Below are 15,978 nucleotides of genomic sequence, written 5' to 3' on the forward strand. Positions count from 1 at the left end.
CCTTCCCGCCCTGCAGCAGCTCCCGAACTGTCGCTGCAGCAGCTCCAGAGCCCAGCGCCCCGAGGCCAGCCCCAGCGACGCCGCCGCCGCCGCCTTCTTCCATGTTGGCAGGTGCCGGGTTGATGACGTCAGCGGCAAGGCCGCCCCGCCCAGGTGATGACGCAGAATCCCAGCGCCGCCCGCCCGCCTGCCTGCCGGTGGCTCCAGGCCTACCCGGATAACCGACTTGGAGGCCGCGTCTGAACCGCGCCTGCTGAGAGCCGCGTGGGTACCAGAGCCGGCGGACAGCCCGGGGCCCGGGCGCGCGGGACCTAGCGCACCGAAGAGGCCGAGGCCGCAGGGCCGGCGCTCTCTGCTGTCTCGCGCCGCAGCTCCGAGCCGCGCCCCCCGTTGCCAAGACCGAGAAGGCGGTGGCGACCAAGGAGGAGGTGAGGACCCAGGAGGAGGTGGGCACCGGATCGTGGCCGCAAGCACAGATCTTTAAAGCAGGTCAAACCTGAGAGCAGGTTCTCGCGGCGCAAGGCAAGCGAGGCAAGCGGAGGTTTCTGGGAGCTTCGTTTGCACCCAACACGCACAGCTGGCAGGAGTTAGTTGCTACATAATAGTATCTGTCCCGTACTTTGACTGGTAATCCTGGGGTAAAAGCCCGTGGGAAAAGTTGCCGGGGATGAACAATGAGGATAATTAGGGAGCGTCAATGAAGAAGGAAGACTGATCCGTGAAAAACATGTAGTACTCGCTTTCCCTGCCCTCCCTGCCAAGAAACCTTGAGCTTTTTTGCTTGTTCTATCTTCCTCTAAGTTTAAGCCACGTGCTATGAGGGACACCAGACTTTTTCTTAGTTGCAAACTGATAGATTGTCCATTTCTCAACTAACCGTATCGACACTGTAAAATCATCAGGTGCTGTGAAGTATATGGATTTATTCCAGCAAATCCAACCTTTGCACATTGATATCATGGTTCTCATATCTTCTCAGCTAATACATCTGCATGATTGACCTAGATTTTTTGTAAGACAAATGCTGATAAATTAATAGGATCCACCACACGTATGCAAAAATCTTAAGCATTTCTTCGCAAAAAGAAAGAAGCTATAATAGAACTTTGCCATTTTGTAAAGTAGGTATGTACCCAGTAACTAACTTTTTACAATTACTGAGCTACATATTTTTCTACATTCCACTAACAGTATTTCAAGAAGGTGCTGTTACCCTGTATGAAATGCTGTTTTAAAGTACTTTATACATCTTATACGTATTTAATACTCCTAACAGCTCAGATGAGCAGGTGTCATGCTGCATTACACTGTGCTTTTTCCTTGTCTCAGAGGATTTTCTCTAATATAATTTATTGGACCGCAATCATGATGCAAATAGGATTGATTCAATCATTATCTGTGCATTTGTCTGTAATTGACTTGTTATTCCTTCCTGCCCCCCTCATTGGAAGATTTTAGAAAAGTGCATAATATTCATTTCTACAGTGAAAAGTTTTGACCGATCCCCTCCCCCATACATACTGACATTAGTTCACAACATAAGATTCCATATCCTTAAAATGCTAATAGATAAGGTAGGAACCCACTTAAACAAATTGCACCAGGTACTATGGAGTGTGAGAGTGTGTGGATTTACTTATTCCGGTAATTCCAAACTTGGCTGCACATTGAAATCACCCAGATAGCTTAAAAATAAAAAATGATGTCTGCTTCCAAAATCCAGAGATTCATATTTAATTGATCTGGAGTATGACTTGAGCATCCTGATTCCTTAAAAAAAACCCAGGCCATTGTAATGTACAACCAAGGGTGAAAGCTGCCGATTTATTCTTTAAGCAAGTATGCATTGAGGGAAGGCTTTGTGTCATTTACTACGACCACAGGTTTGAATAGTAATGAAATCATTCTTGCTGAAGTCACTAATGACCTCATTGCCATTGGACACTTCTTTGCCTTTACCTTACTTTTCAGTGATATGTAAGATGCTTATCCCCTCCCTCCTTTCCAATAGTCTCTCTTGTCTTAATTTTTGAATATCACTCCTGAGGTGTATTCCTCCCAGCTCCAGAGTTCATCTGACTCAGATTCCTCTGTACTTCCCTTTTTCTGTTAATTAAATTTTGTTACTTTCAAGAATTTCTTACAGATATGGCATCCTTAAGAACCTTGGTCAGCCGGGCTCGGTGGCTCAGCTTGTAATCCCGTGCCTTTGGGAGGCTGAGGTGAGTGGATTGCCTGAGCCCGCGGGTTTGAGACCTGCCTGGGTAGCGAGACCTCATCTCTACAATAAATCAAAAAATCAGCTGAGTGTGGTAGTGCGCGCCTGTAATTCCAGCTACTCGGAAGGCTGAGGTGGAAGGATCACCGGAGCCCAGCAGGTCGAGGCTGCAGTGGCTAGGAGTGGCCACTGCACTCCAGTCTGGGCAACAGAGTGAGACTCCAACTCAAAAAAAAAGAACCTTGGTCATGTGTTTATCTTCAATCTATTGCCTGAAGGTTAGAGACTCTCAATGTTGAACAGTTAGACTTTTCTAAAATTGACCCATATCTGTTTCTGAGTTACTAAGGCCAAAAACTGGAATATGAAAAGTAGCCAACACTATGAAATGGTATGAAATTTTAAGTATAACAAATATAAAACATTTCTGAGCTACATAATTTCATCACTTGTACCTCTTAGGATATAAAAGTGATCTACTATGCAATTGTGTGATTATAATGGAAATTTTCATAGGGTAATACCACATTTAAACTTTATAAAATAATGATGATTTGATTCACGGATACAAAGAGTAGGATTTGAAAATTAGAATAAAAATACCAGGATGTCTTTTGAAATGCTGACTACTTGGAGTTGTTCTATTAATGCTATTTAACTTTCCTGAATAAAGTAAGATATTTCAAAGTTTTAGTTATATGGAGTAGTATTTATGAAATAATTCAAATCACGTTTCTTGGTTTATCAATCCCAAACAAAGTAACATGAGAAAAATATTTCAATAATGTGAAAAATTCTCACAAGGTATATTAGGAAAAAACTTTGTTGTTTTCCACACCTTATTTTTCTACAACTATCTTATGTAGTTTTCCACATTTACTTTTAAAGGCAGAATTCTATAATATCCTGTTTGATACTGTGAAAAGAAGCTAAAAATACTTCTGAGCCCACAAGCCTGATAAAAAATATGATGTTGGCAATTAAAATTGTTAGAGTAATGGGAATTCATCTAGTGAAAGTAAATTTTCTCTATGCAAACTGATTGTCTTTTTTAGATTTGAAACAAATCTGTATTCATGAAGAGTGATTGCATACAAACCACAATATGCCAAGAAAGAAAAAAGGATCCGATAGAAATGTTTCATTCTGGGCAGCTGGTGAAAGTCTGTGCCCCAATGGTTCGGTATTCAAAGTAAGTATTGTTAAATGGTTAATGAACTAAGATGAAATTTTTCTTTAGTGCTCTGAATTTTTGTAAGTTCTATAAGACCACCCACCACATAAGATCTTTAAACTGCCAGCTTTGGAATCATGATCTAGGATTGAGTCCTGGTGCTACCACTTGCCTGATATATATGTTTGACCCCAAGTAAACAACCTCTCCAAGCTTCACTATTTATATCTGTAAATTGTGGTATAACTCCCACAGTGGATGATAAATAGATACAGTGGATGTTAAATAGATAGACACATTCATGTACAGGTTTTTGTTTGAACATAAGTCTTGGGACAGATGCTTAGAAGTGCAATTGCTGACAGTGCTCGGTGGCTCAGCCCGTAATCCCAGCACTTTGGGAGGCCGAAGCAAGTGAATTGCCTAAGCCCGTAGGTTCAAGACCAGCCCAGGCAATTTGGTGATACCTCGTCTCTAAAATAAATCAAAAATTAGCCAGGCATGGTAGCACACACCTGTAGTTCTGTCTACTTGAAAGGCTAAGGTGAATGGATCGCCAGCGTGGCCGTGAGCATGCCACTGCACTCCAACCTGGGCAACAGAGTGAGACTCCAACTCAAACAAAAAAAAAAAAAAGAAAGAAAGAAATGCAATTGCTGGGTCTTATAGTAGTTGTATGTTTAAACTGCCAAACTTTCCAGAATAGCAGTACCTTTTTATACCAACAGCATGTGAAAAATCCTGTTTCTCCTTATTCTCACCAATATTTGATGATGTTACTGTTTTTTATTCTAGAAGTTCTGATAAGTATATAAGTATATAAGTAATTCTTCATTGTGGTTTTAATTTGCATTTTCTTTTTTTGTTATTGTTTGTTTTTTGAGTTGGAGTCTCACTCTGTTGCCCAGACTGGAGTGCAGTGGCCGCTCCCAGCCACCACAGCCTCTACCTGTTGGGTTCAGGCGATCCTTCTGCCTCAGCCTTCCAAGTAGCTGGAACTACAGGTGCGCGCTGCCACGCCCAGCTAATTTTTTTTTTATTTATTGTAGAGATGAGGTCTCGCCTGCCCAGGCAGTCTCGAATCCGCGAACTCAGGCAATCCACTCACCTCAGCCTCCCAAAGGCGCGGGATTACAGGCTGAGCCACCTAGCCTGGCTTGCATTTTCTTTATGGCTAGTGATATGGAACATCTCTTTATGTGCTTATTTACTATCTGTATATTTTTTAAGAAACATTTCTTCATGTCTTTTGCCCATGTTCTAATTAGATTGGGTTTTTTTATACTATTGAATTGGATTTCTTAAAGTTTTTAATTGTTGTAGAATACACATAAAATCAAATTTACCTTAGTCTTTTTTTTTTTTTGAGTTAGAGTCTCACTCTGTCGCCAAGGCTGGAATGCAGTGGCATGCTCACAACCACCCTAGTGTCAACCTGCTGGGTTCCAGCGAACCTTCTGCTTCAGCCTTCCAAGTAGCCGAAACTACAGGCACGCACTGCAAGTGCTGGCTACCACGCCCAGCTAATTTTTTATTTGTTGTAGAGATGAGGTCTCGCCAAGTTGCCCGGTCTGGTCTCCAACTCATGGACTCAGGCAACCACTCACCTCGGCCTCCCAAAGTGCTGGGATTACAGGCTGAGCCACGGAGCCCAGCCGTCATTTTTAAGTGTATAGTTCATTAGCGTTAGGTACATTCATATTGTTGTACATCTAATCACTAAAACTCTTTTCACCTTAGAAAACTGAAACTCTACACACATTAAACAGTAGTGTCCCATTCCACTGTCCCCCTAGCAACCATCATTCTCTTTTCTCTATGAATTTGTCTACTCTAAGTACCTCATGTATGTGGTATTGTATAATAGTTGTCTGAGAGTAACTTTAATTCATTAATATTTTACATGGCATAATGTCCTCAAGGTTCATTCATTTCGTAACATGTCAGATTGTCCTTTTTGAGGCTGAATAATATTCCATTTTATGCATATACTGCTTCAGTTGCTTCTACTTTTTGGCTATTATAAATAATGTTATGAACATGAGTGGGCAGGTATCTCTTTGAGACCCTGCTTTCATTTATTTTTGGCTGTATACCCAGAAGTAGAATTGCTGAATCGTATGGTGATTCTCTGTTATTTTCTGGGAGTTTTATTATATCCATCCTAATAGGAATGAAGTAGTATCTCATTGTGGTGTTGATTTGCATTTCCTTAACGATTAACGGTGCTGAGCATCTTTTCATATGCTTATTGGCCATTTGTATATTTTTGTAGAAATATTTATTCAAATATTTTGTCCATTTTTGCATCAGGTTGTTTGTTCTCTTGTTTACTATTGGTATGGAGAGTTATTTATATTTTCTAGATACTACTTTTTTCACATATATGCAATTTGCTCATATTTTCTCCCAATATGTAGCTTTCATTTTTATCCTCTTAATGGGATCTCTTGCACAACAAAAAGTTTCATTTTGACGAAGTCCAATTTATCAATTTTTCCTTTTGTAAATTATGCTTTTGGTGTCAAGTGTAAGAAATCTTTTGTGTATTTCCAGATCCTGAAGATTTTCTCCTAAGTTTCTTTTTCTGAAGGTTTTACAGTTTTATATTTTCTATGATTAATTTTAATATAATTTTTGTATGAGTGTGAGACCCAGCTTGAGGTTTCTTCTTTTTTTTCCCCCATATGGATATGCAATTACTGCAGCACCATTTGATGAAAAGACTATCTTTCCTCTATTGAATTCTTTGTCAAAAATCAGGGTTTTCTGTTTTGTTCTGATGATTTATATGTCGTTCCCTATACCAATACTATACAGTCTTGAATACTGTAGCTAAAGTCAGGTAGATTGATTCCTCCTACCTTATTTTTGTTTTTCAAAATTGTTTCAGCTATTTTAGTTCTGTCGCTTTCCTAATAAATTTTAGAATAATATTGTCTATGTCTACAAAAAGTCTTGCTGGGGTTTCCATAAGAATTGTTTGAAACTTGTATATCAATCTAGGGAGAATTTGCTTTCTTACTATGTTGGATCTTCCAATTCATGAACACAGTATGTCTTTCCACTGATAGGGATATTTTTTGATTTCTGTCATCAGTGTTGTGTAGTTTTCAGCATACAAGTTCTATACATGTTTTGTAAGACACTCAATTTTTTTTGAGCATTTGTAAATAGTATTTTTAAATTTTAGTGTCCTGTTGTTCATTGCTAGTATATAGAAATATAATTGATTTTTATATGTTGACCTTATAATCATGTAAACTTGGTGAAGTCATGTATTGATTCTAGGAGTTTTTTGTAAATTCTTTGGGATTTTCTCTGTAGACAACCATGTCATTAGCAAAGGACAGTTTTTTTCTTCCTTTTGATTTTATTGCACTGACTAGAAGTTCCTGCACTGTGCTGAATAAGAGTGATGACAGCAGACATCCTTGCCCTGTTCCTCTCTAGGGTGAAAGTGTTCTGTGGGATTTTTTGTGGATGTTCTTTATCAAGTTGAGGAAGATTCCCCTCTATTCCTGTTTTTCTGAGAGTTTTTTTTTATTATTATGAATGAGTATATTTTGTCAAAAGCTTTTTCTGCATCTATATGATCATGTGATTTTTCATTCTCTAGCCTGTTAATATGGTGGATTATATTGATTAATGTTGAATATTGACCCTTATGTTTTAACTTTTTTTCTGATGCCGTGGAGGGGAGTGGTACCACCTCATTAGGGTCGGGTAAAAGTAGAAGTCCAGGTTCTCCACTTTTCCTTCTTTGATATCTGAGGGGCAGGAAGCTCCTCATTAGAACTGGGGAAGGGTGAGAGTTCCAGCTCGCCTTGGTGAGAGTCTCCTCATAACTGCTAGGCAACAATGAAAGTCCTGGTCTCCACTAGGCCTCCTCCAATATCACACACACAGCAGGGAGGGAGAAGGGCACCTCAGCTGGGTAGACATGGAAGTCCAGGCTCCCCATGTGGCCTCCACTGATACCACTAGGCAGGGGGCCCTCACTGGCTAGCAGAGATGAAAGTTTGATCCATACCTGACCATCTTAGATGCCACCGCAGCAGAACAATGGAACACCTGGTACAATCTTGGGAGGGTAGGAAGTCTAGGATTCCCACTTGACCTTTGCTAGTGGAGATGAGGCTGTAACTTTTTCTGTAGTATTTAACTGGAGTAGAATCGTTATGGTCTAAAAGTTTTCTGTTTTTCTAGACTGGCTTTTTCCTGGTCCTTTGGTTAGAACGAACTTTTGTGGGGTCTATTTTAGTGTGTAACCACTGGTGTTTGTTTCCAGGTGGCCTTTAACGCCAAGTCTGGGATATTTGAGGCAAAAAGAAAACCCAGGAAACTCACCACCCTGTCATTCCACAGGTCCCAAGGTCATTAGTCTATCTGCCCTCTCTTCTTTACCTTTCAAATTTTTCTTATGTTTGTTTTATATGTAATAGATATATAGAGTTTTCAGTTATACTTAGCAGGAAGAATTGGGAAAAGTAAATCTACTCCATCTTCCCGTAGGCAAAGCTTTTTCTAATAAATATTTAACAATTAAGTAAAATATTCTAAATGCATAGTTAAGGTTTTATGTGTTCACAGGTTGGCTTTTAGAACTCTAGTAAGAAAATATGGTTGTGATCTGTGTTATACACCAATGATAGTTGCTGCTGATTTTGTCAGATCTGTAAAAGCCAGAGACAGTGAATTTACGACAAACCAAGGTATGTGAAACCCATAATTTGCTGACTTTGTAAAACTTCTTTAAAATTTTTTTATGAACTCAACTATCTTGTCTAATCAGAGACAACACAATTTGGAGATTTTTATATTAAAAGTGTTTAGTTTCTAATGTTTTTCGTGTTATTACTGAATGCCTTATAAACTGTCATTAATATACAAAGTGTGAAGCCAGCCTTTTTTAAGGCTCCATCCTCTCACCAAGGCTATTAGAGTACATTCCTGTTTCACTGCCGGTAATTTTTCCCATTCCAAACTATCCTCCAGACAGCCCAAAGTTATCTATCTAAAATGCAAATTTGATCTTTTCTCTTCCATGCTTGAAATCGTCTTGGCCCTCTCATTTCCTAAAATAATGTTCTCATAATGTGATTCCCAGACCAGCAGCATCAGTGTCATCTGGACACTTGATAGAAAGGGAAATCATCAGACTCTATCCCGGACCTACTGAATCAGAAACTCTGGGTTGTCATCCAGCAGTCTGTGTTTTGAAAACCCTCCAAGTAATTCTGAGCTTGTTAAAAGTTGAAAACCACTGACGTAAAGACTAAATTCCAGCACCTGAGAATAATATACAAAGTCTTTTGTGATCCAGCCTCTGAATACATTTTCTTATCTTCCATCAGTTTATCCCCACAGCCCACTGACTTTATTAGTCAAAAATACTAAATTATTTTAAGTCCCTGAACATGCCCTGTTCCCACTTTCCTTCCTAGAATATCCTAGAATTCCCAGTTATGCTTGTCTCCGAGATTGCTCTCTTTCTGGCAAACTAGTTTATACTTTTTAATCCAGTTCTCAAAGTTTGTGGCCAAGGAACCTTTTTTGGTCATCTTCCACTCATGTCCTCTCTCTTAAGCACAAGCTTTTATGTTGCACTTAACCCTACCTTATTATAATTTCCTCTTTATATGCTTAGTTCTCCCACTAGATCCTGGACCCTTGAAAGTTGGAGCTATAGAAATAGTTTAATGTGTATCCTCAGCATCCAGCTCTGTGTTGAAAATATCTTAGACCAGAAATGGTTGTCAAATTAAAATTCTGTAACTCTCTTGAATTACAAAAGGGAAAGCACCCTTCATCTCCATAAGGAAAAAAAAATCTCCTATACCATTTTAATCCAGTAAATCAGTGGATTGCCATAGAAATCTTGAATAAATGCAAAAGGGTAATTCCCTGAAAACAGTATTTTGATCAAGACCTAGTGATTTTCATTCAGATAGTCCTCAAAAAGACTTTTGAAATGTTAAAAATAAGTCTATCCAGAGTTTATAACACTAACCCAAAGATGAGAAAAATATTTTAATTAAAACCTCGGAAAACCCTAATACATTTGGCTATATTAAAATTTAAACTTTTATATGTAAGAACACACATACTCAAAGACAAACTGGGAAAAATGTTTATAACATGATAGATAGCAAGCTAATTTCTTTGTTTTATTTTTAAAAATTACAAATAAAAGGAACAAGTATAAGTGAGAGAAATATTGCATATAGAAAAATGTGCAAAGAATATGAAGAGACTTCACAAAAATATACAAATGTTGAGTCTACACTGTAGAATAAGTTGTTAGGAAACAAGAACTTTCATCCATATTGGTATTATCTATATTGGTAAACTCTTAGTAGATAGTTTTGTAGTATCTATCACAATGTTACATATTGCAGGCCCATTCAACAGTTCTACTCCCAAGAATTTATCCTGTGAATATATTCACAAAAGCTTGTATGCAAGAGTATTCTCACTGCAGTATTGCTTGTAAGAGTCACAAATAAAACAGTCTAGAAGTACACTCTATGGTCTATTCATGCAGTGGACTATCCCACTAAAAAGAAAAAAAACAGGTCTGAGTACATCTCCCAAATACATCAGGAAAGAAACGAGTAGTCAGCATGGCACTGTATATAGAAGAATCACATTGGCTTAAATTTTACAGACATACGTAAAATTGTACTGGAATATAATATTCTTACTCTCATCTTTGGGAAAGGGTTCTCTTTGTCAGGGTGTTAGAATACTTCTCATTGTATCAAATTTTGTACTGTTTGAATATTTTAACCCTACTGTAAATTGCTTTTAATTTAAAATTTAAAAATTGTTGTAATTTATATTATTTGAACAGATGGTTCTTAGGCTAAAAATAGTTACTGTAATTTTATCCTGTACAAATTTTAGAATTGGGTATGGTATGGTTGTTGTTGGTTTTTTTTTTCCTGTGAATTTTAATGTTGAGCTATTCATTTTATCAGGTGATTGCCCATTGGTTGTTCAGTTTGCTGCTAATGATGCAAGAATTTTATCTGATGCTGCTCGTATAGTCTGTCCTTATGCCAGTGGAATAGACATTAACTGTGGTTGCCCTCAGAGGTAAAGCTCAAAGAAGTGGGAAGAATTTTCAAAAAGGTTAGGGAAAGACTGTGTGAACATTGTAAAATATCTTGCTAGTTTTCCAGAAATTAAAAAATAAGGAAAATAGAGTTAAAGCATCAGGACTCAAAACAAGAAGGAAGGAAAAACTATAGAGACATATAACTTAGGAATGTAACTTCAAAGGTCTTTTTCTGGTGGCTGAAATGATGTGTAGACAAGTGTTTTGTCTTTCCTTACCACTAGAATTTTCTTGTGGATCCACCTTGAATTTCATCCATAAGTAGTTATATGAGAATCTAATGTTTAACAGCAATCCCTAAAATTTATTTTTTACTACCATGTCAGATATACTTGCTGTGTAAACTGATTCAGTGATTTGAAAGTTCATCACGTTTTCTCCTAATTAATTTTCCTTACAAAAATACCTTAGTATAATTACTTTTTTATTTCCTATACCACAGTTATTTGGTCTGGTTTAAGTAACTGGGTGTTGGTAGGATACATTTAACTTGACAGTAATATTCCTACTATATTGGCACTGTACTTGGTTATCTGTCAATAATTCAAGATGTGTCCAATGAATAAAATCAAAGTTTTAAGTACAGCATAATCCAAATCAGATTAGACATATTTGTATACTCATTAGGAGAGTTAAATAAGCTGTTTAGTGGTGTTGGAATGCTGTAAGCCAAAAATATCTTTCTACTATTGAGACTCATAAAACCTCTTGTTATACACAATAAACATCAAATTTGGAATTTAAAAAATCTTAAGTAATTGCAATTAATTACAGATACTTAAATCTGTTTTGGTTCAATGAATTTTAATTTAATATTCTCACTTGCCAACAAAAACCATTTCTTCTGAGTACTTTTTGATCTGGGAACGTGGTTTCCTAATCTCATATTGATCTACTTAGAAATGTTGGATCTGTGAATTTTAAAATCTGCTTCTATTCCACATCACTAGAGAAATAGATACACTTGTTTTTCATTGCTTATAGGATTTTATCTTCTTTTTCAGCTATTTATAATTAATTTGTTCTTATGTTTTGTTCATAAAGGTGGGCAATGGCAGAAAGCTATGGGGCTTGCTTAATAAACAAGCCAGAGCTTGTTCAAGATATGGTGAAACAAGTAAGAAATCAAGTGGATAACCCTGGGTTTTCGGTTTCTATTAAAATAAGGTAAAAACAATATTTCAACCTATTAACAAGAATAGCCCAGTACTTAGGAAATAAAAGAATATTCCTTTTGTCTGGTGATGTGGGAGTGTCTACCCTAAGTAAATTGGTAGCTGGTAAATGGAAATGTTGAAACAAGACATTGAGTAAATGAGTATATACCATAATTTTTAATGTATTATCCTGAATAGCTTCCTTTTTGTATTTTTAAAAAAAATTAAAACATTCCTTTATTTAAAAGTTTTGCTAAACCCTCAACTTCTTCCATGTACTATTTAATTAATGCTAAGAAACATTCCTGGTATTGAGTAGAAAATAGGAAAAATATTTGCACTAAAACTTGACAATGAAAAGAAAAAACCAGAAATCAGCTTTTATGTTCTCCCACTTGGGGCTTGGGGCATTCATATCAAATATTATAAATTAGCATCTTTCAATTCCTCTGTGATGCTACTTTGATTGCTCTTTTATTTATCAAAGCCAAAAGGTAGGAGCACTAGGCAAGATAAAAAGTATTTGCCATCCTATTGTTACATAAGTGAAATAGCTAAATTTGAGTTATTGGGTAGGAACTGATCCCTGAAGAAAACCTTACTGATAGTGGTAAGAAGTGATAATATGAAAATATATAAATAAGTATAAAATATAGGAAATATATAAATATGTTCATATTATAATATGAAAATATATAAATTAGTATAAAAGATAGCAAAGCTAACAAAATAATTTAGTAGATGAAATATCATTTTAGTTCATTAATTTTAGCATTACAGTTTGTGTGCTGTGAACAAATAGATATAATTTTGAAATTGTAGGATCCATGATGACCTTACAAGAACTGTAGATCTTTGTCGAAAGGCTGAAGCTACAGGAGTTTCCTGGATTACAGTCCATGGAAGAACTGTTGAAGAAAGACATCAGCCAGTACACTACGACGCCATTAAAATAATCAAGGAAAATATGTCTATACCTGTAATTGCTAATGGAGACATCAGAAACTTAAAAGAAGCAGAAAATGTGTGGCAGATTACTGGGACAGATGGTAAGAAATAAGTACTTGGATTTTTTTAACTTTTAACTAAGAAAAATCAAGTGAGAGTGGGGAAATAATGTCATTTTGATTTTTATTAGTTTTCACATTAACACTGAGCCATATTTTTCCATTGTACTGATGTAAGTCAAGCAATTTATGTAAATGATGTTAACCTTTCTACTTAGAAATACTAAGTTATTTTAAATTAATTCAGTTACTTTTCTGATTCCCCTCATATCTAGTGACCAGTTAAGAATCTTGAAGATAGCCCATTAGAAAAATAAAGCACCTAGAATAGAAATGCGAGTTAGTCAAGAGTGATCTTAGGAGCCATAGGAACCCTGGAACTGCTATATAATTTAATTATCCCCTTAAATTAATGGCATGCTAAACACTATGATAGTGACTGCTAGATGGGAGAATTCAGATAAACTTTAAGCAACCCAGTGTATGATAGTCTGGATTTCCCCTAAAGAAAAACTAAAGACTAACTGTTTAATGTAGAAATATTAAGAAAAATAAAGAATTCTGTAAGCACATTTAAACTCTCTTGGTTTACAAAAGGTACCAAAATAAATTGTAATTGAATTAAACAGTCTAATGTATTAAGGGAACTGTGAAACCTTGTAATAAAACTTTATTTTTTAAATATTCTCAATTTGTTTCATTGAGTTTGAACTAATAACTATGGATTCTTAATGTATAGACAGATGTGGTGTGCTTTAATTTTTAGGTGTGATGGCTGCAAGAGGACTCCTAGCAAACCCGGCTATGTTTGCTGGCTATGAGGAAACCCCTCTGAAATGCGTCTGGGACTGGATTGACATTGCTCTTGAACTTGGAACTCCTTACATATGTTTCCATCAACATTTAATGTACATGATGGAAAAGATAACTTCAAGGCAGGAAAAAAAAATATTTAATGCTCTGTCAAGCACATCAGCAGTTCTAGATTACCTTACAGATCATTATGGCATTTGACAGAACTTCTCAAATTATTTTAATATATACTTTATTGTATACCTATAATGAAACCACAGAAGGTCATGTTTTGGTTTTTACTTTAAATCAATGGCTGTCAAATATTAGTATAAAAACAGTTCCTGGGAGCATGGTTAAAAATCAGGCCTAGGCTCCACCCTTAGAAATTCTGGTTTAGTAGATCTGAGGTGAACCAGAAATGTACAATTTTAAAGAAGACTCTGAATCTTTTTATATAGATTGGGGACAGGGATTTTTTTTCCTAAAGGAGATCATGTTTTTAACATTTTAAAATAAAGTTTATTTTAATACTAAGAAAGTATGACTCATTTAGTATCTATAAGTTAAGAAGTATGTAGGTGCAGAGAAGTGGTAGAACAAATGCCAACATCTATATAAAATGAAAAAGAAGAAATTGTGAATAGAATTGTACTCAGGATTTACATTAAAAATGCAAACTGGAAAATCAGATTGGTACTTTCTAGTTGAATTACACACCTCAAGTTATTTCTTTTAGATGTAACTGAATTTAATTATCTATGTTTTCTATAATTTAAAGGTAAGATTTAGCCAGGTGCAGGGGCTTACTCCATAATCTCAACACTTAGGGAGGCTAAGGTGGGAGGATTGCTTGAGCCCAGGAGTTCGAGATCAGCCTAGGCAACACAGTGAGACCTCATGTCCACAACAAAATAAAAAAATCAGCTGGGCATAGTGGTCCACACCTGTAGTCCCAGCTACTAGGGAGGCTGAGGCAGAAGGATTGCCTGAGCCCAGGAGGTCAAGGCTGTAGTGAGCCATGATGGTGCCACTGCACTCCAACCTGGGCAACAGAGTGAAACTCCCACTCAGAGAAAAAAAAAAATGACATTAAATTTGGTACATTTCAAGCCTTTTAGATCCTTAGACGATTGAGAGCTTGATAAATATACCTGTTACCTAAAAGGATAAAATTAATTACAACCTCCCACATCTTAAGTATACAAAATTTGGTAGCTAGCTTGAAGATGATTATATATTTGAAATATTTTCTAGAGAATAGTAATCCATAAAACCTGAATTTTCATACTCTGTTTTTAGTGATGTTATTTTTATGTCTCCTAGCAATTGACTGTAACTTTAAAATCCCATGGATTGGGATTGTTATCATTATTGATGAATGTGCACTGCAAGAATTAAGTAGACTGAAATTAAAGTTTGTGATTAAAATATTCTGTTGCCAACATGAAAACTTTTAAGGAGACAGTATTCTAAAACTGCTTAATTCAAGAATTTAGGGATATTTAAGCACTGTGCTGCCATATTTTTCTTAAGTACATTTTGTTTTCACTTTTCAATTAATGCACTTTTAAGGATAACTAGATTTTTCATTTGATAAGAATATAAACAAATAGAGAAGTATGGTAAGAACTTAGTTTGGTGTTTTAAAATGAACTCAAGTGAATTATACTAGTGTGAACACAGCAGCATCACTAGAGTAAGATACACAACATTTAGAAGGGCAAGGAGCTATTTCTGTTAATGTGACCAAGCAGATGTATGATAAATTACAAAAAAACACCCCCTTAAGTGCTTTTTATATTCTATATCTATTTTCAATATTTGTTTAATGTTCCCCAAGTAATTGTCTCCAGGAGGATAGTACTTTTATTTACTTTCCTTATATGTTGTCAATATTGGGGAAGAAAACTTTAATAATTTGTATGCACACAATTGGAAAACCAGGAAAATGGTAATTGAAGAAATATACCCATACCTACCTTTCCGACCAGTCCCCAAACCACCCTAGGTTTATTGCCTCTTCCCAGCCATGTACAAGAATGGGAATACCTACGGAACAGGTTGTGACTCTGCAGATGCTCTCACTTTCTCTAGAACAAAATGTTGCACGACCACCTAGTCCTGGCCCCTTATTAAATACAGTTTAGCCCTGGACACAAAACAGTTCCCACTATTAAGAGTTGTAGCAGGAAGGAGTGCGTCCTAAGCACGTGCACTGAACTTGACCTTCGCTGCCGAGCATTCTTTCCTGGGCCCGGACCCTACTAAGCTCCATCAGGGACAGTCAGGACTCCCCCACCCCCCTACCTCCCATTCTCCCCTCCCCTGCGGAACCACACTTTATTAGAAATGTGAAGCCTGTCCCCCAGAACAAGCATCGGGTCAAAAGTCTGAGTCATCCCCGGACTCCACCGCCAACTAGCAAACAATTGTTGACGATAAACGTAGTCGCGCCGCCTGTGACCTCAGCCGCGACGGGAACCCGGGGGCAGGGGTGGGGGTGG

The 15,978-nt window shown here is 36.9% G+C and overlaps 2 protein-coding genes across 2 annotated transcripts in view; one reads left to right on the plus strand and one right to left on the minus strand.

The window, feature by feature from the left end:
* The window catches only part of COG5 (component of oligomeric golgi complex 5), a gene marked incomplete at its 3' end in the record, with an annotated part of 170,559 nt that extends 169,487 nt beyond the window's left edge, over positions 1-1,072 (minus strand). Inside the window, exons 1-2 of the mRNA XM_021709729.1 lie at positions 1,052-1,072; positions 10-478 (exon numbers count right to left, since the gene is read on the minus strand). Of these exons, the coding sequence (XP_021565404.1) occupies positions 10-478; positions 1,052-1,072 (490 nt within the window). The remainder of the gene's footprint in view (positions 1-9; positions 479-1,051) is intronic.
* DUS4L (dihydrouridine synthase 4 like) lies at positions 827-14,140 on the plus strand. The gene is made up of 7 exons (XM_008052501.2): positions 827-902; positions 3,274-3,410; positions 7,986-8,107; positions 10,376-10,493; positions 11,560-11,682; positions 12,495-12,721; positions 13,446-14,140. Exons 2-7 carry the CDS (start codon positions 3,295-3,297, stop codon positions 13,691-13,693), a joined length of 954 nt encoding a protein of 317 aa, XP_008050692.1. The 5' UTR covers positions 827-902; positions 3,274-3,294; the 3' UTR covers positions 13,694-14,140.
* Positions 14,141-15,978: the final 1,838 nt, after the last annotated feature.

This window comes from Carlito syrichta, unplaced genomic scaffold (genome assembly GCF_000164805.1).
Source record: "Carlito syrichta isolate Samal-C Ts95f unplaced genomic scaffold, Tarsius_syrichta-2.0.1 Scaffold279535, whole genome shotgun sequence".
In the NCBI taxonomy this organism is placed as follows: Eukaryota; Metazoa; Chordata; class Mammalia; order Primates; family Tarsiidae; genus Carlito; species Carlito syrichta.